The 26,415-nt window shown below is 43.3% G+C and overlaps 1 protein-coding gene across 5 annotated transcripts in view; it reads right to left on the bottom strand.

Moving 5' to 3' along the window:
- The window catches only part of CCDC186 (coiled-coil domain containing 186), a 224,493-nt gene that overhangs the window by 112,406 nt on the left and 85,672 nt on the right, over positions 1 to 26,415 (bottom strand). For all 5 annotated transcript variants that reach the window (XM_033943150.1, XM_033943154.1, XM_033943149.1 and 2 more), the window contains 2 exons: positions 19,357 to 19,569; positions 7,865 to 7,984 (listed from right to left, as the gene is read on the bottom strand). In XM_033943150.1, coding sequence (XP_033799041.1) covers positions 7,865 to 7,984; positions 19,357 to 19,569 — 333 coding nt within the window. The remainder of the gene's footprint in view (positions 1 to 7,864; positions 7,985 to 19,356; positions 19,570 to 26,415) is intronic.

Genomic DNA, 26,415 nt, shown 5'->3' on the forward strand with positions numbered 1-26,415 from the left:
GCTCCGAAAGGGGGTGTGGGGGGGAAACCCCCCCACTTTACTTAACAGAGATCGCGCCGGCATTGTGGGGGATTTGGGGGGTTGTAACCCCCCACATTATACTGAAAACTTCACTTTTTCCCTAAAAAAGAGGGAAAAAGTTAAGTTTCCAGTAAATGAGGGCGGTTACAACCCCCCAAGCCCCCCACAACGCCAGCATTATCTCTATTAAGTAAAGTGGGGGGTTTCCCCACCAACACCCCTCCGTCGGAGCCCTTTAAAATACTGTTTTTCTTTGGTGCACTTCCGCCTTGCGCTCAGTTGTCGGCGCGTGCTTTTGTCTATGAACCGGAAAAATTTGAGTGTGACGGTGAAAGGTGTCCATGCAGATCCGTCTGGACGGTTTGTGTTGGCTCATATTCTTTTGGACCAGAAATCTATTCTACTCTGTAATATCTATGCGCCGAACGTTTATGACAAAGTTTTTTTTATAGTGGTTTGTTTAAGGCGTTGAGTAAGTACACTAGTGTGCCGCTGATGCTGGGGGGGATTTTAATATCGTACATGATCCCAGTTTGAACAAGTTGGACCCCCGTCCACAGGATCGCCGGGATTCATCTAGGGCAGGGGTGTCAAAATCCCTCCTCGAGGGCCGCAATCCAGTTGGGTTTTCAGGATTTACCCAATGAATATGCATGAGATCTATTAGCGCACAATGAAAGCAGTGCATGCAAATAGATCTCATGCATATTCATTGGGGAAATCCTGAAAACCTGACTGGATTGCAGCCCTCGAGGAGGGACTTTGACACCCCTGATCTAGGGGCATTCCATATTGTGGTGGATGTCTGGCGCACTCAGCACCCTGTGGAACGCAACTATATTCATTTGTCAAATGCTCATGGTATTCAATCTCAGATAGACTATTGGCTTTTGTTGACTAGCCTTTTTTATTCCACAAGAGCGGTAGGGATTGGTCATTACTGCGTGTCCAATCATGATTTTATTTGGTGCACGATAGATGTAGGGTCGGGAGGAGTGGATACCAGGAGGTGGCGGTTCCCGCCGGTCTTATATAAGGACCCTGGGTTTTTTGATCACTTGCTTCGGAAGTGGAAGGAGTATGAATTACATAATGCGGGCCATATGGATAATCCTGTTCTTTTCTGGGATGTGGCCAAGGCTGTGTTACATGGGGAAATTATTGCTTATGCTAGTTTTAAGAGGAAGGCTAGGGATCGGGAGGTTTTACGCTTGGAGAGGCAAGTGAGAGCTGACCGGATGTGGTATGCTTGTAATCCTACTCCTATGCGCAGGGGAAATTTTTTGACCTCCCAGGCCTCTTTGAATGAGTTGCTGCAGGCCCGTACTACTCGTTGTCTCCAATTTTTCAAACAACAATTTTATTTACACAGTAACAAGGGTGGACGGCTTTTGGCTAACTTAGAGAGCACTTCAGAGGGCCCTCAGTGGGTACTTCGGGTGGTGGGGGAAGGGGTCGGGTCGGTTAGCTCGGATGCTGAGATTGTGATGGTTTTTCAAACGTTTTATCAGAGGTTGTATGCGAGTACTGATAAGCCAGATATGCCTTGTGATCTTTACTTAGATAATATTCCCACTCCTCGTGTGTCTGCTCTTCAACAACAGAGGTTGAATGTGCCTATCTCGGCTGAGGAAGTGGCATTGGCAATTCAGTCTAGTCTTCTATGGAAGGACCCGGAACCTGATGGTTTTAGAGCCGAGTTTTATAAATTGCTCTCGCTGGAAATCACACCGATTTTGGCTTCCAGCTTTAATGCTTATGTGGAGCAAGGGTCTCTGCCTGTGTCGCTGCATGAAGCTCATATTGTAGTGCTTTTGAAGCCGGGCCACGATCCTACCTTGCCGTGTTCTTATCGCCCAATATCTCTCCTTAACCTGGAGGCCAAATTTTTAGCAAAAATTTTGGCTAATCAACTAGCTCGAGTTCTCCCAGACCTTATTGATGATTCTCAGGCTGGCTTTGTCAGGAAATGCCAGGTGACTAGAAACATTCGTCGAATATTGACTTCTTTGGAATTTGTCGCTTCCCACCGTATACCCTCTCTGTTGGTTAGTTTTGATGCAGAGAAAGCTTTCAATAGAGTTTCCTGGCTTTTTCTGTTTGCTACATTACGCCACTACGGTTTTACTGGGTTCTTTTATGATGCAATTTCTGCTCTTTATGTTTCGTCATCGGCGGCGATCTGGATTAATGGTCTCCTTTCTGAGTCTTTTGAGATCCAGAAGGGCACGCGGCAGGGTTGTCCTCTCTCTCTCTCCTCTTATTTGTTCTCACCCTGGATCTGTTGATATGAGATGTTTTACAGAATCCTGCTGCTAGTGGGGTTTGTATAGGTCCGGTGGAATTTACGATTTCAGCTTTTGCGGATGATCTCCTGGTGCATCTTACTAATCCGGTCATGGCCCTGCCTGCTCTTTTGATGGCAATGGCCGAGTATGAGGATTTTTCCGGTTTTCGATTGAATCTTGATAAATCTTTGGCGCTCCCGACATCTCCAGAGGTCCAGGCTGCTTGGCCAGGGAACTTCCCGTTGCGCTGGGAAGCAAGGGTCTTTCGTTATTTAGGTATTCAATTAACACCCTCGGTCACTTCGCTCAAGCAGACTAATTTACAATTGCTTTTGGATTATACTCATCAACGTCTAGATAGTTGGAAATGTTTTCCCCTCTCAGTACAAAGCCGTATTCATCTTTTTAACATGATTATCTTTCCCAAATGGTTATATATCCTGCAACTGTTGCCTATCCGTTTGTTGCAGAAAGATCTTCGGGTGTTACATCGACTTCTCTCTCGGTTTCTATGGAATGGGAAAAAAAACGAGGACGGCATTTCGTTCTTTGGTGGGGTCATGGTCTCAGGGGGGCATGGGTGTTCCTGATATGCAGAAATACAATCAGGCCTGCTTACTACGTTACCTTGGAGATTGGATTTTGGAACTAGACGTTTATACTTGTTTCGCTTATGAACTGGCATATTATAATCCTTGGCATTTATCTTCTCTGTTGCATGTCCCTCGGTCCTCTCTTCCTTCTTCCCTTCGCTCTAGTCTCTTATTGGGATCTCTGCGTATTATCTGGAAGATTTTGGTGGTGGGCTTGGGGAGGCGGCCAGGGGGTGTCTGACCAATTACCTCTGCAAGGGAATCTTCAGTTCTTGCCTGGTTGCTCTTCCACTTCTTTTCGGCAATGGGGACAATTAGGTCTGACTATCTTGGCCCATGTACTCACTCCGGCCGGGATTCTTCCCTCTTGGGGGGGGGGTTTTCAGCTCAGGGAGGGAGTTCTGGCCACTGATTTTTTTGCCTATCTGGAATTGGACCATTATGTTCATTCTTTGCAGGTGGAAGGTCTGCAGATGGGCTTGGGAGACTGGCTTCACACCTTCTTTGACTAATTTGAAGATGGGGGGGCTTTCTGTGTTGGTGCTGCATAAGGCTTTGTGTTTGTTGGGTCTGCCTAGATCTTGGGAGTCTCTATGTATTCGGTGGGCACCGGAATTAGGTTTGCGGCCACAGGATTTGGATATGGGAAGTCTTATCAAACGCATCCCAATGGTTTCTGTGTCTGCTGAACTCCGGGAATGTTAATTTCGGGTGTTGCACAGGGCGTATTTTAAACGGGTTCAATTATATCATTCAGGATTGGCAGACTTGGATCAATGTGAGAAATGTAATACCAGCTCCAAGTCCTTTTTCATGCTTTTTGGAGTTGTCTGGTTGGAGTGGTCAAGTCCTTTTGGAGGCGGGTGGTCAGATATTTGGAGGGTTTGTTGGACTGCTCTATACCTTTCACTCCGGTGGGATTTCTCCTGGATAAATTTGAGGCATTTCGGTTGTCTGGTGTGGGCAGCCTATTATTGCGGAAAGCTGGATTGATGGCCAAGAAGGTTATACTGACTGAGTGGGTGTCGGATAAACCTCCCTCTTACTGGGCATGGCGCAATAGGTTACATGCTTTGATGTTGCTCGAGAGGGGTCGGGTGTGTGCTTCTTTTAGGCAGTCTAAATTGGATAACCCTCCCTCTTACTGGGCATGGCGCAATAGGTTACATGCTTTAATGTTGCTCGAGAGGGGTCAGGTGCGTGCTTCTTTTAAGCAGTCTAAATTCATCTTGAGTCTGGGGCCCTTATATTTATTCTTTGTCTCCTAGAACCCGAAGTCTGATTTTGAATGCCTTAAGAGTCTGAGGTGCCTGAGTGGCGGGGGAGGGGGGGCGGCTCTGGGGCTGTCCTTCTCCAGTCAGATCACTTGTGTCTTCCTTCAGACACTTTCTTCGGTTGGGTTTTTTTTGGTGTGTGTGTGTTTTTGTTTGTTTGCCTGCTCGAGTGGAGTGTCCTGTTGTCTGGGGGGGAGCGATATCAGGGGGCAGGGAGGTATTGCTTTCTATATCTTAGGGTTCATAAGAACACAGGGCCCTGTTTGCGGTGTTCCCTATACCACTTGGCTGGGCCTCTCCCTTTGGATAGGGTTGAGCTTTTGGTTTTTTGCTGGTTTTCTTTCCTGCTCATTGTTCCTTCTGGGGTATCATGCTGTGTTTTTGGTTTCTGTACTTCTGTACATCGCATTGGTGTCTCTGTATTAATTGTATTTTTGTTCTTGTTGGGACAATAGGAAACAGGATTTTGGTGTGGGGGGGAGGGGTGGGAGGTAGGGGTGGGGAGTGAGATACGGTCGGGATTGTACGTCTTAGGAAACCAGACGGAGATTATGTGGAAAAGGATTCCGAAAAAGCCCAGCTATTAAATGAATACTTCTGCTCAGTCTTCACCCGTGAAGCGCCGGGGCTTGGCCCTCAGCTACAGACAAGGGCTGACTCAGTTGACCCGTTTAATAATTTCGAGATTACGCCCAGCAGTGTTTATGGTGAACTGTCAAAGCTCAAGATTAAAAAGGCAATGGGGCCTGAAAACCTACACCCCAGGGTGCTTAGGGAGTTGAGTGATGTCTTGGTGGAGCCACTGTCAGCGCTCTTCAACCTCTCCCTTAGTACAGGCAGCGTCCCGTTGGACTGGAGGATGGCTAACGTCATTCCACTCCACAAGAAAGGCTCAAAGATGGAGACAGCAAACTACAGACCAGTGAGTCTAACATCGATAGTGAGCAAACTAATGGAAACTCTAATCAAACACCAATTAGATAAAATCCTGGATGAGGAGAATCTACGGGACCCCCGTCAACATGGATTTACTAAGGGGAGATCATGCCAATCCAACCTGATCAGCTTCTTTGACTGGGTGACGGGGAAGCTGGATGTTGGGGAGTCCCTGGACATCGTGTACCTGGACTTTAGCAAAGCATTCGATAGCGTGCCACACCGCAGGTTGCTGAGCAAGATGAGTTCTATAGGATTAGGATTGACAAAATGGGTTGGAAACTGGCTTGGAGGTAGGCTTCAAAGGGTAGTGGTGAACGGCACCCCTTCTGAAATGACGGAGGTGATCAGTGGAGTGCCACAGGGCTCGGTCTTGTGCCCGATCCTATTCAACATCTTTATAAGAGACTTGGCAGAAGGCCTTCGAGGTAAAATAACATTATTCGCCGATGACGCCAAACTAAGTAATGTAGTGGGCAAATGCACAACAGACGAAGATTCAATGCCCGACAACATGATGCACGACCTACTCCTACTAGAGCGCTGGTCTAGGACCTGGCAACTTAGCTTCAATGCCAAAAAATGCAAGGTTATGCACCTAGGCAACCATAATCCATGCAAGACTTATACCCTCAATGGTGAGATTCTAGCAAGAACGGTAGCAGAACGAGACTGGGGGGTGATCGTCAGTGAGGACATGAAGGCTGCCAGTCAGGTGGAGCAGGCCTCATCCAAGGCAAGACAGATCATAGGTTGCTTACGCAGGGGTTTCATCAGCCGTAAGCCGGAAGTCATTATGCCTTTGTATAGATCCATGGTGAGGCCCCACCTGGAATACTGTGTGCAATTCTGGAGGCCGCATTATCGCAAGGATGTGCTGAGACTGGAGTCGGTTCAGAGAATGGCCACCCGGATGGTCTCGGGACTTAAGGATCTCCCGTACGAAGAACGATTAGACAAACTACAGCTATACTCGCTCGAAGAGCGGAGAGAGGGGGGACATGATCGAGACGTTCAAGTATCTCACGGGCCGCATCGAGGCGGAGGAAGATATCTTCTTTTTCAAAGGTCCCACGGCAACAAGAGGGCATCCGTGGAAAATCAGGGGCGGGAAACTACGAGATGACACCAGGAAATTCTTTTTCACTGAAAGGGTGGTTGATCGCTGGAATAGTCTTCCACTGCAGGTGATTGAGGCCAGCAGCGTGCCTGATTTTAAGGCCAAATGGGATCAGCACATGGGATCTATTCACAAGGCAAAGGTAGGGGAGGGTCATTAGGGTGGGCAGACTAGATGGGCCGTGGCCCTTATCTGCCTTCTGTTTCTATGTTTCTATATTTCTTGAACAGTTCTGTATCACTGATGATTTTGTGTGTTTCTTCTATCTGCTCAATAAAAATTGTTTTATATTAAATTCTTCAATATGAAAGAGACAAAAAAGATGAATTTCCTAAGAGTTGTTCTTCAGTTGGTTATTCCTTTATATAAATATTTACATACATAAAGAACTATCTTATTTTCTTTATTTTATTTTTCCTGTGAGAGAGAGAGAGTAAAATGGAGAGTTGCAACTTGTCAGGAGCAGCTAAGAAAAAACCTGAGTATCAAGGGGAGGAGCCACTGAAGGCAAGATTCCCTGAACATGCTCAGTAAGCCAAAGGCTTACTATTGCTATGGGAGAGCACAGACACACAGGATCAATCTAAGGACTTCACTAACAAGTATGACTACATTGCTTCTGCTTATCTCCAGAGAAACTATATTATAGCAATCAAAGTCAAGTGATAATGGCACAGATTAAGATATTCTAACCAGTGTTATAAAAGTAACATTAGAAGGAATGGAACTGTTGAAGGCAGTGAAAGCACATCTGGGAAGCAAAGAAGAACTGGTGATTAATGATAAAAATATTTACACAAATCAATCAAAGTTACTAAAGAATCAAGAAGGGAGGGTACGGAAGATTGGCAGAACAATCTCCTAGTAATCCAAGAAGCTACTGTTTTGAAGGGATTAAGAATAAGGCAATTAGTCCATAATCAGATAGCAACAGAGTCAAGACACTGCTGCAACTGAGATGGATCAGGGCTTGATGAGTCCACACAGGTGATCAAAAGAATATCAGCAGCATAGAAAGCAGCATTGATGCCGAAGTCTTGAATTATAATGGCTAGAGATAAATATTGAGTATTGGAGCAAGTAATTGGTGAACAGCACAGGGCAAAGATTGGGAAAACAATTTGGTAGCAGAAACAACAACAAAACAAAGGGTTTTTAAGAACTGAAGAACAAGACTATGAAGTCCAATGACAGATGCCGATCTCTCTCATGCATATTCATTAAGGCTATCCTAAAACCCCAACTAGCCTGGGGGTCCTCCAGGACAGGGTTGGGAACCACTGGTCTAGAGACAGCCAGGGCCATTTGGCTTCCATCCTGCTTACCATGGCTCTCACTCAAGAAGGCAGTCAGGATAGTCTCAGTGTGGTGTCCAGATTGATGAGGATGAAGAATATTAGAATGTTGTATATGGTCAAATAGCCGAGAGAAAATTACATTTCTCCATGAGCTTAGATAAAAGGTAAATTAGATTAATAAAGATCATTTCTACTATCTGAGGAATCATCTCTCACAATGAAAAAACAAATTCAGGTACACAGAAAAAAATAAATAAATAAAATCAGAAGAGTTGTCCCACAAGAATAGGTACATGTTGTCAGAAGCTTGGTGGTTCCACTCTCACGCACTAACCTTGTGTGTATCAAATTCAGTCTTTAGTTTGTTTTGGGCCCATTTTACTTTAATAATTTGAGAATTGATTTCTTCTTTTAGTTTCTCAATCTCCTTGTTGAGACGAATGGCTTCACTTTCCTAAGATAAAAAAGAGAAAAATTTGTAGGCTCAATTTTAAGCTTCATTTAAACAACTCTAAAAATTATTTATTTTGCCCAGCAGTTTCCTTTTATTCCTTTGAGCTTTCCAGCTCGGTCAGAACCAATGAACTTTCATTCATACTACTTAGCATTTCCCTCACCTTTCTTAGATCTCCCTCCTTCCTGTAGCAACAATCCTGAACCAGAAGCCAGGGATGCATATGCCAAGAATCTGGCCACTAGGTGTTACCATTGGCTGGAACCCTTCCTCAGAAAGACAGAGAGGCTGGATTTGGGAACTGAATCTTGGCCTCTGAATGATAATGGACAGAAATGGGCTGACTCAATTTCAGGGACCTCGGTGACCTTCCAGATTGATTCAAGAATATTTATAAATTTAACAAGTAAGATTTTATTAACAATGCTTCAATATATTTGAAAAAAACACCCAATATCTTACATAGATAGTAGATGACGGCAGATAAAGACCCGAATGGTCCATCCAGTCTGCCCAACCTGATTCAATTTAAATTTTTTATTTTATTTTATTTTTTTTAATTTTTCTTCTTAGCTATTTCTGGGCAAGAATCCAAAGCTTTACCCGGTACTGTGCTTGGGTTCCAACTGCCAAAATCTCTGTTAAGACTTACTCCAGCCCATCTACACCCTCCCAGCCATTGAAGCCCTCCCCAGCCCATCCTCCACCAAATGGCCATATACAGACACAGACCGTGCAAGTCTGCCTAGTAACTGGCCTAGTTCAATATTTAATATTATTTTCTGATTCTAAATCTTCTGTGTTCATCCCACGCTTTTTTGAACTCACAGTTTTACTCTCCACCACCTCTCTCGGGAGCGCATTCTAGGCATCCACTACCCTCTCCGTAAAGTAGAATTTCCTAACATTGCCCCTGAATCTACCATCCCTCAACCTCAAATTATGTCCTCTGGTTTTACCATTTTCCTTTCTCTGGAAAAGATTTTGTTCTACGTTAATACCCTTTAAGTATTTGAACGTCTGAATCATATCTCCCCTGTCTCTCCTTTCCTCTAGGGTATACATATTCAGGGCTTCCAGTCTCTCCTTATACGTCTTCTGGCGCAAGCCTCCTATCATTTTCGTCGCCCTCCTCTGGACCGCCTCAAGTCTTCTTACGTCTTTCGCCAGATACGGTCTCCAAAACTGAACACAATACTCCAAGTGGGGCCTCACCAATTATAGACATTTACTTCAGCTTTGAAATCTGTACAGCATATATAGAATATCAAACTTATCTTTAAATTTAAAAAAAAATACTTCTTTCACAGTTGTCTTTATTTAATTGGCTACAGAATCAAATACAGCTCAGTACTAGAACAGAGTATGTAATCCAACATTGGTAATGAGTACCTTGCTAATAAATAAAAACCTTTTTTGGCATCAAGGGTTCTCCCAATCAGCTGGAAGCAGTCCCCTTCCTTATTTTCATCTCAAGAGGCTGATGCAGTTATCTTGCATTTAGAGCACAGCACTGATGCTCAGTGAACAGTTTCTTAATGCAAGCGTAACACAAACATTTGGCTCTCCAATTATGTAACCAAGTAGTATACAAAACAGGCTGAGCACACTGGATGCACGCACACACAATCTGTGGGCCATAAAGGAAATAAAAATAACTATGCCTTGCGCACAAAATAATGTATTGGCACTTGCCAGATTGCATACACATTCATAAGAACATAAGAATTTCCGCTGCTGGGTCAGACCAGTGGTCCATCGTGCCTAGCAGTCCGCTACCACGATGGCCCCTAGGTCAAAGACCAGTGCCCCAACCGAGACCAGCCCTACCTGCGCATGCTCCAGTTCAGCAGGAATTTGTCTAACTTTGTCTGGAATCCCTGGAGGGTGTTTTCCCCTATGACAGCCTCCAGAAGAGCGTTCCAGTTTTCCACCACTCTCTGGGTGAAAAAGAACTTTCTTATGTTTGTACAGAATCTATCCCCTTTTAACTTTTGAGAGTGCCCTCTCGTTCTCCCTACCTTGGAGAGGGTGAACAACCTGTCCTTATCTACCAAGTCTATTCCCTTCATTATCTTGAAGGTTTCGATCCTGTCCCCTCTCAATCTCCTCTTTTCAAGGAAGAAGAGGTCCAGTTTCTCTAATCTCTCACTGTATGACAATTCCTCCAGCCCCTTAACCATCTTAGTCGCTCTTCTCTGGACCCTTTTGAGTAGTACCGTGTCCTTCTTCAAGTACGGTGACCAGTGCTGGACGCAGTATTCCAGGTGTGGTCGCACCATGGCCCGGTACAGCGGCATGATAACCTTCTCCAATCTGTTCGTGATCCTCTTCTTAATCATTCCAAGCATTTTGTTCACCCTTTTTGCCACCTCCGCACATTGCGCGGACGGTTTCATCGACTTGTCGACCAGTACTCTCTTGTATGCTGGAATGCTGCGATGTGGTTAATTGTAATTGTTTATTGCGGCACATCTAGTATCCCCAACCCTGAGGAAGAATGAAGTGCATCGGAGGGGATTGGTGCAGTCATGTTCTGAAGCTAAGTTTCACTTTAAATTAAATTATTTAAGTTATTACTCAACTATTTAAGGTGTAAGCACTGTCACTTTAAAACAAAGAACAAGATAGAAGGTAAAAAGTTAAGAAAAGAAAAAAAAAGTTTAAAAACACACGCCGATATAAAAAGGTTCCAGTGAGGAGTGCTACCACACTATTCAAATGATTTAGTGTGGCATTCTGAGGACCTTCGGTGTGATATAATTATTCTGGACATGTTATAAGAGCATTCCAGCATATGCAGGTATATATATTAGGGCTGCTTTTTTAATGCGTTTTTAGCGTGATTAACGGGTTAAAATTTTAACATGTGTTAAAATTGTCACTCGTTAACTCAATGGTCCTCCCCGTCACAGGTCCAGCATTTGTGCTCTTCTTGTCCCTCCTCTCGTGGACTTTTGATTGTTCCATTTTCAAAGCAGGGATTTTCCGAGGCTTCACCTCTCCACCTAGGGATTTGTCCTTTCTGCCTGCCAGTATGAAACTTAGGATCAGTATCACCCTGAGAACTGGCTGGTGCAGCCCACTGCCGTCTTGACTCTTCACCTTGCTGTCTGCTCTCTTGCCTGTGAACTCTGATGGGAAGATTTTCTATCGGCCCCACAAAAGAAACTAGTGAACATCCATGGGCTTCAGCCACAACAATTAAAATACATTTTAGTTACCTCCATCAGCTGACAAAGTGTTAGAAAGGAAAAAAAAAACTGCATGCCGTCCCCACCCATCATCATCCTTTTTTGTACCCAGGCTGAAAAACATAGATCACAAACAGGAATACAGTGACTCCCAAAGTGATTCACACAGGGGCCCCACAGCCTGCGCTCAAGTCTCTAATAAATCAGAAAGTGAGCAGGTTCTCAGAGGAATAGACCCCGAGCCTCGTAGTATCACATAGCAGACTGGCTCATCAGGTACACCTGGGGGTTGCCCTGCAAGCTGCAGTTCAACCTCATGAAGTCTACATTCTCTCCCGGGCAGAGTAGCCGCAGATATGAGGTCCTCTAGCACCAAAGCATCTCGAAAAGAGTAAAAGGACCCAAAAATAATTTTAAAAAATGAACACAGAAGATCAGTACACCTCTTCTTGGTTGACTTGCACATGGAAAAACTGAAGAGGGAGCTATATTCTACTGGTGAAGGAGGAAGAGCTGAAAGATGCGATTGACACCCTTCTGCAATTGGTTCACAAGCATGGATAGATCACCTAACGGGCTAGACTCAAGATAGTGACAAACACTGTTGGCTGATTCTCTGGCTGATTTTCAAACAGCAATTGATTCACTATCAAGTTTGCATGCAAATTATTTGCACGGAGGTACAAATCATGCACAGAGCCCTTACAGTAGTGACAGGAGAAGCAGCCTCCCGTCACTGCTGTCAGGGCTTCTGGTTTTTTTTTAATGGGACAGATGTTCTGCAAGACTTAAACGCACACCATCAGTCCCATTAAAAAGTTGACAATCATGCACCCCCCCGTGCCACCGTTCCCCCGCTCACCCACTTGCTCCCCTGAAAAACCCGGCAGGAGGGATGTCCACTCCCTCCTGCCACCACAGTGCCCAATCCACGCCCCCTTCTCCGCCCCATGCCCATACCTTTCTAGTGGGAGCAGGAGGTACCAAAAACACCTCCTGCTCCGCCACTGGGTCTTAGAAATCTAAAAACACATCTGTTCCTGAAGTACTTAGGTAGCTGATTTGTGCAATCTTATTCCACAATAACTGATCTCTAGAGCTGTTAATCACTAACTTTTACTTTGTTAGTTTTACTTAATTTGTAGCATTTTTAACAATTATAAACAGCATAGAACTTCACGGTCCTGTGGTATATAAACTGTTATTATTATTAGGCTCTTCTCCGGTGCATCATGTGATGCACAGGGAGGAGCATAAGGCCCTGACTGGCTCAGATGCCTCGTGCTCTTCCGCCAGCTTTCTGGACCACTCTAATTCAGTTAAGCTGGCTGGAGAAACAAGAGGGATTATGCCTTGAAAAAGCTCTGATGAAACATGTTTGCAAGATAATCCCTACCTGATTGACCACAAATTAAAGCTAAGTACACTTTATAATCTTTTTATAAATAATCTTTTTACAAAAAAATGAGGAAAACTATTTAACTTAATATAAATTAAGAAAAGTTTATATGTAGATTAAGACATGCACTTTATAAGAACCACCAGTGAAGAATTGGCACATCAAACTTAAGGCTGTAAACTGTGTGAGCCTGGAGTGGTGTCTCTGAGGTTCTGGGTGGAAATTTCAGAAACTTGAGATGATAGATGTATGCTCTAACTCAGTGGTTCCCAACCCTGTCCTGGGGGACCCCCAGCCAATCAGGTTTTCAAGATATCCCTAATGAATATGCATGAGAGAGATTTGCATACCTGTCACTTCCATTATATGCAAATCTCTCTCATGCATATTCATTAGGGATATCTTGAAAAGCTGACTGGCTGAGGGTCCCTCAGGACAGGTTTGGGAACCACTTTCTAACTGGATATATACAGTGCAGTGAACGTTTATCTTTAAAACTCTCTAGGCGGATTACAAAAGAGTAAGCTGGACATTTCCAGGAGAATTACAGGATCAGGTGCTAATTACAAGACTGTGACTTATTCAGATATTTCCAAGAGCAGGGATAATTAGGTACAGCTTTAGTTTGTCTTGACAAATTTCCTGAATAGCAGGGTCTTTATTAGAATTTGTCCCTATGTGTGTAGCTTAGCTCTCTGTGGCTCCAGATCAGGATACTGAGTTTGAAGGACCTTCAATCTGTCCCAGGAAGTCAACGCTTATGTTCTTATGTTAGTAAAAAGACCTCTAAGTGAGCTGTATTATGGTTGTCAGGCATTATAAAAAAAGAAGTCAAACATAGGTGATGTCCCTTTTGAAGCTTGTGAATCTCATCTAACAGAGGGGTGTACAAGGCAAATATTTTTATTTTATGTTGTTTTATGTTTAAGGATTGTTGGGTTTTTTAATTTTTATAGTAAATAACTATTATTGGAAAACAATGGACATCAGTCGTAATGTACAGTACAATATTCAATCAAAACAGTAAATGCAAAATTGTACATAACATATAAAATTTACCCCTTCTTTTACTAACGCATAGAATATGAATATGAGCGTTGGAGCAGTTACCACCGCTGCTGACGTTATAATCCGCGCTATGTGTTAGTAAAAAAGGGGGTTAAGCAGTAAACAACAAAATAGAATTTGACACTAGATACTGGAACAGTATCGATTCAAACTCGAACAGTGTCGATTCAAACTCGAACAGTATCGATTCAAACAATTAAACCTAATACCAAGCACAAATCAGAAACACAAACCACAGAAGTTCCTGAGAAAAAAAAGGATAGGATTACGGATAAAACACTTCAAATTAAAGGTCAGAACTTTGCCATAGCTATTTCTATTAAGGTTTAGGGGGTGATATTGGATCATTATTTAACCTTAGAAGATCATACCGATCAAATGTTGGTTGGGTTTTTTTTTGTTTTTTTTTAATGCTTTGTGATTCTTTGGAAACTTCAAACCATTAAATATATATATATATATATTTTGACTTAGCATTAGAGAGTTGCACGGGGACAGAAATTCCACCCGTCCCCGCCAGGATCCTTTCCATCCCCACCCGTCCCCGCCAGGATCCTCTCTGTCCCCACCTGTCCCCGTCAGGATCCTCTCCGTCCCCACCCATCCCTGCAAGGAATTACCTCCATCCCCGCCTGTCCCCATAAAAAGCAGCAATTACTTCTGACAGGATCATCAACTCCATAGTTTCTTTAGCTGTTTTCCTTGTGGAATTTCTTTGGTGGAACCCTTTTTTTGTTTTCTGTTCAGGTAATTAACTTATAAACCCCCTCTTTTACTAAGGCTGATGTGTCCATTATATTATATGGACGAACCCTGCTTCCAAAGCCTTCCATCCCCGTGGGAGTCCCGTTGGCTAGAGAGGGGTCCCCGTGGGAGTCCCGTGGGTTAGGGGGGGATTCCCATGGGAACCTCGAGGGACCCACGGGATTCCCGCAATCCCCGTTCCTGTGCAGCCCTCTACTTAGCATCTTTTAGGTTGGTGGTTCAGTCTTCAATTCTATCTGCCCTTGATTACTGCAATATCATTTACCTGGCATCTTATAAGAGAATCTTAAATCGAATATGAGTAATACAAAAAACGGTGGTGTGTTTGATTTTTGGGCTAAAGAAATGTGACCATGTGAGTCCTTTTTATCAACAGCTTCATTGGTTGCCATTTGAGGCAAGAACTTTGTTTACGTTTGGTTGCATTTGCTTTAAAGCACTGTTTGGTCTGGTCCAGGATACCTATCCTCCCAATTTAAGTTACATAAGTCCAATAAAAATACTCAAAATAATTACATGTTTATGTATCCATCTTTAAAAGCATGTCACTAGAAGAGATTTCTGGACAAGACTTTTGCATTTCAGTTAGGAAAAATGAATTCTTGGTTAAGTACTCTGATTCCACAAGCACAATCATATTATGCTTTTAGGAAATTGTTAAAAACTTTTCTGTTTGATAAGTTTGTAACTTGAATATTGTTGTACCTCTGCCTATATGTATTTTCACTGATTATACAGTCCTTCTTTGATATGAACCGCATTCAGCGTACCAGCTTGCGCTAAAATAAAACCCACTTTTGCGGTTTTGTAAAAGGAGGGGTAAACGCTATAGTCATCGTTTGAAGCCTACACTGATCACAGTGTGGTGCGAGGGGTAAATGTATGCTTATAAAAATTTGAAATATTGTTTTTTTTTTGTTTTCATGCAATCCAAAAATAGGTACTCCACCTGTCACAGGGCCTTAAAACCTAAAATAAGATGAAGGAATCAGTTCAAATGTACGAGGGATTTTCAAAAAAGTTTCCACACTTTTATTTATTTATTAACACTATTAAACATCGAGAAAGCAAATTACATCACTTTTCCACATAATCACCTTGTTTTGCCTGACTGACATTCTACAACACAGGAATAAAGATGATGATGATGATGATGATTATTAAAACTGATACATTTTAAATGTTCTCGGTCGGCTAAGTGCTGCTGAATATTGGGGGATCAGGTTTAATATTAATGGAAATAGTATAATAAATGGCTTTAAGTCCATAAAAGGTCTCTTATGAAATTACATTACTGTTAGTTGTCCTAATATATAAGGATAAATCTCCAGCTACTGGCACAGTGTATTGTGGGACTCAAACATCTGGTGGCAGGGCCAGATTAAGACCAACTGATGCCCTAAGCCAGCGATGGCGAACCTATGGCACGCGTGCCAACTGTGGCACGCGAAGGCCTTGCAGCTGGCACGCGCAGGGCCGCCATCAGGGCAGTACTACCAGGGGGTGCACAGGAGAGAGAGCTGAACGGGGACGATGGGGGACCCGCGGGGTTAAATATAGGCTCGTCTTCTACTCCGACTGCCCTGCCGCTCACACAGCCGATCGGAAATCTTCCCCGACGTCAGTGCTGACGTCGGAGGGAGGGCTTAAGCAAAGCCCGCCCTCCGACGTCAGCGCTAAAGTCGGGGAAGATTTCCGATCGGCTATGTGTGCGCGGCGGGACAGGCAGGAAATAGAAGACAAGCCCACGCGGCTCGAGCTACATTTTGCTGAGAAAGTTGCTAAGATGGGCTGGGAGACAAACGGAGAACACAAAAGGGGGAGGGAGTGCGTTTTGGACACAAAGCATGAACTTGGGAGAGAGGAAGGGAGGGAAAGAGATGCTGAGGTGGGGGAGGGAATGGGTTTTTGGACACAGAAGGCAAGGACTTGGGAGAGAGGAAGGGAGGGAAAGAGATGGTTGTGTACACGGGGAATAGAAGAAAGGAGAATTTTTGGTCATAGGGAGGGAGTGAGGTACAGACAGTGGCATACCAAGGTGGGGGTGGGGACGGTCTGCCCTGGTTTTACGCCCCAAGGGGATGCACAGCTGGCCACCCTCCAGTGTTCTCCCTAGGCTGGCAAACTGCGTCTCTTTAGCCACTTGAGTGCCACCGCCGCCATTGGGAATAGGCCGGTGCCAAGTTCTCCCTGCTTTTCCCTGTGGGACCGACCAACTCTCGCCACCCGTGTCAATTCTGATGTCGGAGAGGACGTTCTGGGCCAGCCAATCGCTGCCTGGCTGGCCCAGAACGTCCTCTCCGATGTTAGAATTGACGTCGAGTGGCGAGAGTTGGTCGGCCCCGTGGGGAAGAGAAGCAGGGCGAACTCGGCGCCAGCCTGTTCCCGATAGTGGCAGTGGCAGCCTATTCCCCAGTGGCGGTGGCAGCATTTTCCCAATGGTGGTGGCATAGGGGAGGGCAAGGAGAAAGAAAGAAAGGGGGGGACAGGGAGCCAAAAAAAAAAAAAGAAAGAGGGCTGGGTGAAACAAAGAAAAATGGGGCACGGAGAGAGAGAGAAAGACAGACATACAGAATGAAAGGGGGTATGGAGAGAGAAAAAGAAAGAAGGGGGCAGGGTGAAACAAAGAAAAAGTTTGGGGAGGGGATGAGGTCTGGAGGAGAGAAAGCATACAGGAGGCTGAAAAAAGGGAAGAAATATTGGATGCACAGTCAGAAGAATAAAGTGCAACCAGAGACTGATGAAATTACCAAAGGTAGGAAAATGATTTTATTTTCAATTTAGTGATCAAAATGTGTCCGTTTTGAGAATTTATATATGCTGTCTATATTTTGCGCTATGGCCCCCTTTTACTAAACCGCAATAGCGTTTTTTAGCGCAGGGAGCCTATGAGCTTCAAGAGCAGCGTGGGGCATTCAGCGCAGGTCCCTGCGCTAAAAACCGCTATCGCGGTTTAGTAAAAAGGGAGGGGGAATATTTGTCTATTTTTGTATAGTTGTTACTGAGGTGACATTGCATAAAGTCATCTGCCTTGACCTCTTTGAAAACCCGCGGAATATAAATGATAATTAACATTTTCTCTGCGTACAGCGTGCTTTGTGTTTTTAAAATTTTATTGTTGGTAGATCATTTTGACTTGGCCACAAAGGTAAGGGGGAGGGAGGGGAGCTGCTGAAAGAGTCTACCTTGACGTGGTTGCAGGCTTACAAATCTTTTGGTCAAAGAGTGCGGCGACAGAGAAAAGTACCGTATTTGCCGGCGTATAGGACGACTGGGCGTATAAGACGACCCCCCAACTTTCAGTTAAAAAATAGAGTTTTGTGTTATACTCGCCGTATAAGACGACCCCTTCTTCCGCACACCTTCTCTACCGCCCCGGGTGCAGCACAGCCGGCCAGGTTCCCTTACTTTTGTGGCACTTCCCCGACCGACCGACAACAGCCCCGGTCCGACAAACCTCCCTGCCCTTAACCGCGAATCTAAATTACCTTCTTACAGCTGCTGTAAGAAGGTATTTAGATTCGCGGCTACAGGGCAGGGAGGATTGTCGGACCCGGGCTGTTATCAGTCGGTCGGGGAAGTGCCACAAAAGTAAGGGAACCTGGCCGGCTGTGCTGCAACCGGGGCGGGGCGGCCGCCCCTCGAACCGCGAGGCTACTCTCCTTCTCCTTACCTGCCATGCCTGCAGCACAGAGCCAAACGGAAGTCTTCCCGACGTCAGCGCTGACGTTGGAGGGAGGGAGGGCTTTGTTTAAGCCCTCCCTCCCCTCCGACGTCAGCGCTGACGTCGGGAAGACTTCCGTTCGGCTCTGTGCTGCAAGCAGAGAAGGTAGGGAGAAGAAGAGCCGCGCGACTGAGTACATCCAGCCCCGCAAGTAAGGGCATGTAAACTGTACCCGGCTTATAAGACGACCCCCGACTTTGGGGATGATTTTAAGGTACTAAAAAGTCGTCTTATACGCCGGCAAATACGGTATGTGTGTATTCGGCCCATGAATGAAATCATTAAAACATTATAAATTGCCAATAAATTGAAATGAAAACCAAAAGATTGTGAATCAAATTGATTCTCTGACAATACAAAGATTCCAACCTTTAAAAATGATGTTACATAGTTCAGGCAACTTTATAAAGAGTTTTTAGATACTAAAATCTTGTTATTAAAGTTTAATTGACGTGCTGGCACTTTGAGGAAATTATTTGGTTTTGTGCGGCAGTTTGGGCACTCAGGCTCAAAAAGGTTAGCCATCACTGCTCTAGGCCATGGGGAATTAGAGATACAGAAGCACCTGCATATGAAATCTCTGCACACCTCATTGCCCCACTTTTCACCCCACTTCTTTCCCCGCAACTACAAGTGCACATACTATGAAATAAAACCAAGAGAGAGCAATTTTCAATCCAAATTTCAGTTAAGTTACCCAAGCCAAATCTCTTCTGCAAATCATTCTCACAATCAAAAAGCATGGATGTAAGAACTGGAGTGACAATCTAAACTAAGGGCTCCTTTTACTAAGGTGCGCTAGTGTTTAGGATTTTAGCGCCCGCTAAACCCACGCTACGCTTCTAGAACTAACGCCAGCTTAATGCTGGCATTAAGGTCTAGCACACACTCTATTCCGCTCGTTAAAACCCTAACGCACCTTTGTAAAAGGAGCCCTAAATGTCTGAACCAGTTCTGGTTTTATTCCTACTGCATTGCCAGACTTGTAGTTCATTTTGAGTTTACAAATCCATAGATGTCATGAGAGTAAAACCAAGACCTGCTCAGTTGGTTACCCTGGTGAAAATACTTTGCACAAGCAGCAGCTCCAGTTACTTTTTCAAAAGCATGACCTTACTAGTACTATTTATTATTTCTATAGCGCTACCAGATGCACACAAGAGACAGTCCCTGCTCAAAAGAGCTTAGACAGGACAGAAGGGAACTACAAAGGGAATGATACCTTTGTTTCATAGAGCTGCTGCAGTCGCCCCTTCTCCTGGGTGAGCTGTTTGATTTTAATAGCGTGCTTCTCAACTTCTTTATTAGCATCTCTTAATTTTCGCTCCAGTGCTTCCTTTTCCTTTCGAAGGTCCAGCGATTCTTTTTCTCCCCGAACATACTTCATTACCATTGCTTCTTTTTCTTGACGAGCTTCTTCACACTTTTTAATTGCCTTACAAAACAGATAATTTAGCTTATGAATGAATTCATTCTATCATTTCAGGCTCTATAAAAGAACAAAGTGAATGTTATTTTAACACAAAACTGACCAGGCACCTGCTACAGCAGAAGTTTGTAGCAATATAAACCAGCACAGTTTAGGGGTCCTTTTATTAAGGTGCACTAACCGATTTAGCGCACACTAAAGATTAGTACACGCTAAATGCTGAAACATCCATTATATTCCTATGGGCATCTTAGTATTTAGCGCACCTTAATAAAAGGACCCCTTAGTGTATATATGTAAACCACTTTGTACCACAGTGCTCCCCCGGTCATTCGCAGTCGGCGATTTGTGGTCCCGGTCATTCGTGGTATTTTCCGACCGCAGGAGAGGGCAGCCAGAGAGAGCAGCCGGAGCACCAGCGAGTGAAGGAAATCACTCACGGTATGCTCCGACCGCCTCTTCCTGCACTAAAGTCGGGCCTCACCAATCAGGAGCTGCTTTGACGCACAGCTCCTGATTGGCGAGGCCCGATTTTAGTGCAGAAAGAGGCGGTCGGAGCATACTGTGAGTGATTTCTTTTACTCGCCGGATCGCAGTGAGGGGTATGGAGCAGCATCGGTGGCCTCAAGGGGGGGGGGGAATGGAGCAGCGCCAGTAGCCTCGGGGGGGGGGGAGGAGGTGGAACCAATCAAAGCGAGTTTCCCTTACTTCCTATGGGGAAAATTGCTTTGATATACGAGCAATTTGGTTTACAAGCATGCTTCTGGAACGAATTATGCTCGTAAACCAAGGTTCCACTGTAACAAGGCGGTGTACAAATGCTAAAAAAACACTGGAAAAGAATTCCATCAAAATGACAGGATAGAACAGCAAACAAAACATCTACTAACTCTATCACATGTATGCTGTTATTTGAATGTTTTTCCATGCTATTATAGCACCATTTTTATTGTACTGACATTTGTCTTATTTTTTTATATGATTGTTCTATAGTACTGTTAAAACATAGAAACATGACGGTAGATAAAGGCCAAATGGCCCATTCGCAGTACCCATTATCTCTTTCTCAGAGTCAATCTTTGATTTTTAAATTTTCTCAACTTTGGAATGATTTTCCGCTTCTTTTAAGGAGTTCTGGTTCACTTCAATTTTTTGTAAATCTTTAAAAACCACTTTATTTGCTAAACAATTTGAAAATTAATTTTCTTGAAATTTTGTCATTATTCCTTATGTTTTTTTTCTGTTAAGTTAACTATTGTAAACCAAGTCAAGCTTTCTTAGAATGATGACTCGGTATATAAAGCCAAGCCTTAGATTAGATTAGATTTCACATGCCTATCCCAGGCCCTCTTAGAAACATGTTAAATGTGTATATTTTTAATAGTGTTTCATGTTAGTCCTATTACTAGGATTCAATTTTACCATTTTCTGCTTAGATTTGATCATTTTACTGCTATTACTATGCTGTTAACAAAAATTATTAATTTTATGTTAAACGTTAACCTTCTTTACACCACCAATGAGGATAACATTGGGAAAACTGAACTAGAAACTGATGCCGAAGGAGAACCAGGTATTTTAAAAGAAGAAGCTATAGCAGCAATTAAAGCTTTATAAAAAAACAAGTCACCTAATCTAATCTAAACCTTAGGTTTGTATACTGCATCATCTCTACATTTGTAAAGCGCGACACGGTTAAAAAGAGTTAGGGTAGAAAGGAACTCCAGTGGAGGGAAGAGGCAAAATGAGTAGAAAAATTTAGAGGGCTAGAATGACCAGAGAGGGAGGTATCAACGTTAGTCCAACTGAATTAATCAAAGGCTCAGAAGGTGCTATTATGCTATCACTCGACTGTATGAGCAGATTTGGAAGAAAAAAACAGGAGAAGATCACTATTCATACCTATACTGAAGAAAGGTGATGCCAAGGACTGTAACAATTACAGCACGATTGCACTAATCCCACACATCAGCAAAATATTGCTGAAAAAAATACAACAAAAGCTACAAATCATAAGATGAGCAACAACTAATCGAAGTTCAAGCTGGTTTCAGAAAAGGTCGATGAACAAGAGACATAATTGCCAATGTTAATGGATATTGGAGAAGAGCAAAGAATACCAAAATCCCCTATACCTTTGCTTCATCAACTACAACAAAGCTTTTGACTATATGGATCATGATAAACTATGGAGAACTCTAGCATAAATGGGAATACCAAAATACATAACTCAGCTGATGACAAGCCTCTACGAAAATCAAAAAGCTGTAATGAGAACTGAAAACAGCAACAATAATTGGTTTCCAATTAAACATGGCGTCAGGCAAGGATGCATCTTGTCACCTTACCTGTTCAACCTTTACAGCAAAGCCATCTTTAGAAAAGCAAATTTGGAAGAAGAGAGAATTGGTTTCAAATTTGGTGGTCGAAATATAAAAAACCTGTGCTAATGATCTATTTAGCCAGCAATTTATTTCTGACAACAGTAAATCCATGTAACATCTATTCAGTGTACCCAACAAGGCGATTCCTCCCCTGCTGCACACTGGATCTCCTTGGCTAATAATTAGTGGGTCTGTCCTCCCTTGTTAAAACGTACCTATAAATGTGACCACCTCTGGGAAAAGGTGACTAAAAAGTCACCAAAATGAATATAAGATTTGCCATTCTTATCAGAACAAAAGATCCATCAAGCCCAGTATCCTGTTTCCAACAGCGGCCAGCTCAGGTCACAAGTACCTGGTAATATGTATCCCAAACAGTAAAACAGATTTTATGTTGCTCATCCTAAGAATAAGCAGTGGATTTACCCAAGTCCACCTTAATAATGGCTTATGGACTTTTCTATTAGGAAATCAGCTAAACCTTTTTTAAACCCTGATAAGCTAACTGCTTTTACCACTTGCTCTGGTAAAGGACTACAGAATTTAATCACACTTTGTGTGAAGAAATATTTTCTCCGGTTTGTTTTAAATCTACTACTTAGTAGCTTCATTGCATGCTCCCTAGTCCTAGTATTTTTGGAAAGCGTTAACAAGTGATTCACAACTACCCATTCAAGTCCATTCAGTATTTTATAGGACTTCTATCATATCATCCCTGAGTCATTTCTTCTCCAAGCTGAAGAGCCCTAGCTGGCACTGGACACTGAGCTAAGGATTTCAACATTCATCAACAATCGACATCTAGAACCTTTTCCTAATATAGAACCCTGCATCATTTATCTATAAGAGGGTGTGCTGAAAAGTTCTCAGCCCAACCAAGAAGCGAATGACATGGATACATAGAATTTTGTTTCTGCAAATTGACTCTTAACGAAATAAGATAACACTCTTTTCAGCTACAGTGGCAAAATAACCCTCCAAATTTAAAAAGTTGGTTGGTTGGGTTGAGAACTTTTCATCACCCCTTCGTAGCTCAGGTTCCTCTTTTCCCTATGCATCACTTTGCACTTGCTCACATGAAACGGCATCTGCCATTTTCATGCCAAGTCTCCCAAGGTCCTCTAGAATTGAGACACTGTCCTCACCTCTGTCACCCTGATAGGCTGTTCTATACATTCACCACCTTTTTTGTAAAGATTTTTTTCATTAAGATTACTCCTGTCTAACCCCTTTAACTATCATCTTAGGACCTCTTGCTCCAGAGCTTCTTTTCAACTAAATAAGGTCCACCTCCTGTAGATTTCTACCATGGGTTCTTTTTTTTTGTTTAAATTTTTATTTATTTTTTTCATTGCAATGACAGCCAAAGAAACAAAACACAATCCAATCCAGCCAGAAAGACAAACAAGAGACCACCCGTGTTATTTCTTCATGGGGGTCCAGATATATGTAGCAAATATTAGAAAAATCACCATAAGTTATTTTAATGTTTCTATCCTATTTCCCCTTGACCACCTTTCTTTCAGTGTGAACTTATCTCCCCTTTTACAAAGTTGCATTAAACTTATTGTTGGCCACGGTGGTATTAGCTCAGGCACTTAGAGGAATTCTATGAGTGTTGGAGCTAATACTGCAGCGGCCAGTGATAAAAAAGCCTAATGCAGCTTCGTAAAAGGGGAGAGGGGGATCAGTTCTTTAAGCTGTCCCATATGATTTATGATTAACCCTCTGGACCAACTCCATCTGGTCTGTATGAGTTTTTTTAAGGTGTAGACCAGGGCTGCCCAAGTCCGGTCCTCAAGATCTACTGGCGGGCCAGGTTTTCAGGATATCCACAATGAATATGCATGAGAGAGATTTGCATACCAAGAAGGCAGTGCAGGCTAATCTCTCTTATGCATGTTCATTGTGGATATCCTGAAAACCTGGCCTGCCAGTAAATCTCAAGGACCAGACTTGGGCAGTCCTGGTGTAGACAGTCTCCAGAACTGTACACAGTACTCCAAATGAGGTCTCACCAGAGACTTATACAGAGTCACGATCACATTCACCATCCTGCTGGCCATTCCTCTGTGGCTCATCTTGATGCTCTTTCTACCTCTTTGACTACCTTAAGATCATCAGATACGATCACCTCTTCTTTCATACATTCTCTATTTAGACTAAACTAGTGGTCTCCAACTTTTTTCATGGAAATATGAGAAAGCTTTAAGGGCTACTAAAAGATTTCAAGCTTTGTAATCTAAGAAAGACAATAAGCTGTATACCACTAATAATGTTTTTCTTTTCCTTCTTTACATTTTATGTTCTGTATTTCTGTATTACTTGCAAAGTATTATAAATCAATAAAAAGTTTAATGATACAAAGATTTCAAGCTTACACATACTACAGTAGACTCTCAGTTATCCGGCACCCATGGGGACTAGTAGATGCCAAATAAATATAATTTCTGGTTGCTTCAGAGTTGCTATTAAAAATAGGCCTAACTATTTAATATTATACCCCATACCATACCTTTCTTGTCTGAAGTCACTCTCTTTTCCTCTCTCTTATCATTCCCCCTACATTCACTTGTTGGAAGTGATGTGACAGAGTAAAGGCCCTGCTGGGGCTGACTGCAAGCAGCCTGTTTACAGTGCTGCCACTGCTGTTTTGGAGGCTGGAGGGAGGGGGATTGTCCAGTCAGGACTGGCTGTCACTACTGCATCAGGGCCTGAAGGGAAGACAATTTTTTTTGCCGACAATTTTTTTTGCCAGTTGGTTGAGTACCCGGTTAACCGAGATTCTACTATACTAATTTTATAAAGCTGCCTTGATCTGGTTGTTGAGACTGGATATTAAATATTAAAAGTTAATAGTAATATTGATTCTACAACACTTCAAGGATATATTTTAAAAACTCACTTTATTTTGGATTGTCAATAGGAGCAAATTCCATAAATGAAGACACCTGAAGTTGTTAAAGACTCACCTTTTCATTAATCAGGATTAGAGAACGACACAGTGACAGAATTCATCACCGTTCCCGTCCCCACGGATAACTGTAGGAAACCATCCCCATGTCTTTAAGGAGAGAGGAAAGAATCAAGAGTATGAATGGGATCAGCCACTGACCCTCAAGCCTTGCATTGAAGAATGCTAGTGTAGAAGGACTGAGGTTGAGACAGACACTAAAGAATGACATGGGATTGTTTCCCGTGGTTACTTAGAAACACAGAAACATAGAATCAGACGGCAGATAAGGGCCACGGCCCATCTAGTCGCCCACCCCAATAACCCTCCCCTACCTTTCTCTGTGAAGAGATCCCAAGTGACGATCCCATTTTGTCTTAAAATCAGGCACGCTGCTGGCCTCAATTACCTGTAGAGGAAGATTATTCCAGCGATCAACCACCCTTTCGGTGAAGAAGTATTTCCTAGTGTCACCGTGTAGTTTCCCGCCCCTGATTTTCCACGGATGCCCTCTTGTTGCCGTGGGGCCTTTGAAAAAGAAGATATCCTCTTCCACCTCGATACGGCCCGTGAGATATTTGAACGTCTCGATCATGTCTCCCTTCTTTCTGCGTTCCTCGAGTGAGTATAGCTGCAATTTATCCAGCCGTTCCTCATACGGAAGATCCTTGAGTCCCGAGACCATCCGGGTGGCCAATCGCTGGACCGACTCAAGTCTCAGCACATCTTTGCGGTAATGCGGCCTCCAGAATTGTACACAGTATTCCAGATGGGGGTCTCACCATGGATCTATACAATGGCATAATGACTTCGGGCTTACGGCTGACGAAACTCCTCCTCCTATGATTTGTCTAGCCTTAGATGAAGCTTTTTCCACTTGCTTGGCAGTCTTCATGTCCTCACTGATGATCACCCCTAAGTCTAGTTCTGTTACAGTCCTCACTAGGATCTCACCATTAAGGGTGTTAGTCTTGCATGGATTTTGGCTGCCAAGATGCATGACTTTACATTTTTTGGCACTGAAATTTAGTTGCCAGGTCCTGGACCAGCGCTCCAGTAGGAGTAGGTCGTGCACTATACTGTCGGACATTGAGTTTTCGTCAGGCATTGTGCTTTTGTCTGTTGTGTTCTTGCCTACTACATTGCATAGTTTGGCATCTTCGGCGAATAGCGTTATTTTAATTAGGCAAAGATTTGTAGAATTGATTCTCAGGTGCTAATTGTATATTTGGAAGTGTCATATTTTAATATGTATGTTTTATTATCATCTGCTTTGGTTCAAAGAGGAATAAAAATTTTTTTAAATAAATATAATAAGCACAGTAAAGAGACTGCCTGCAGGTATTATATAAAGTGGGCAAGACTGAAATTAATGCATTTATATGATTTGAAGAGCATTTTGCCAACTGAAGGCTGCAATGGAGAACTTTAGGGGAGGGGAGCTGTGCGTTGGAGACTATTGGTCAGTGGTCTCGAACGCCAACCCTCTGCAGGGCCACATTTGGGATTTGTAGG

Source organism: Geotrypetes seraphini, chromosome 4, assembly GCF_902459505.1.
Source record: "Geotrypetes seraphini chromosome 4, aGeoSer1.1, whole genome shotgun sequence".
NCBI lineage: Eukaryota > Metazoa > Chordata > Amphibia > Gymnophiona > Dermophiidae > Geotrypetes > Geotrypetes seraphini.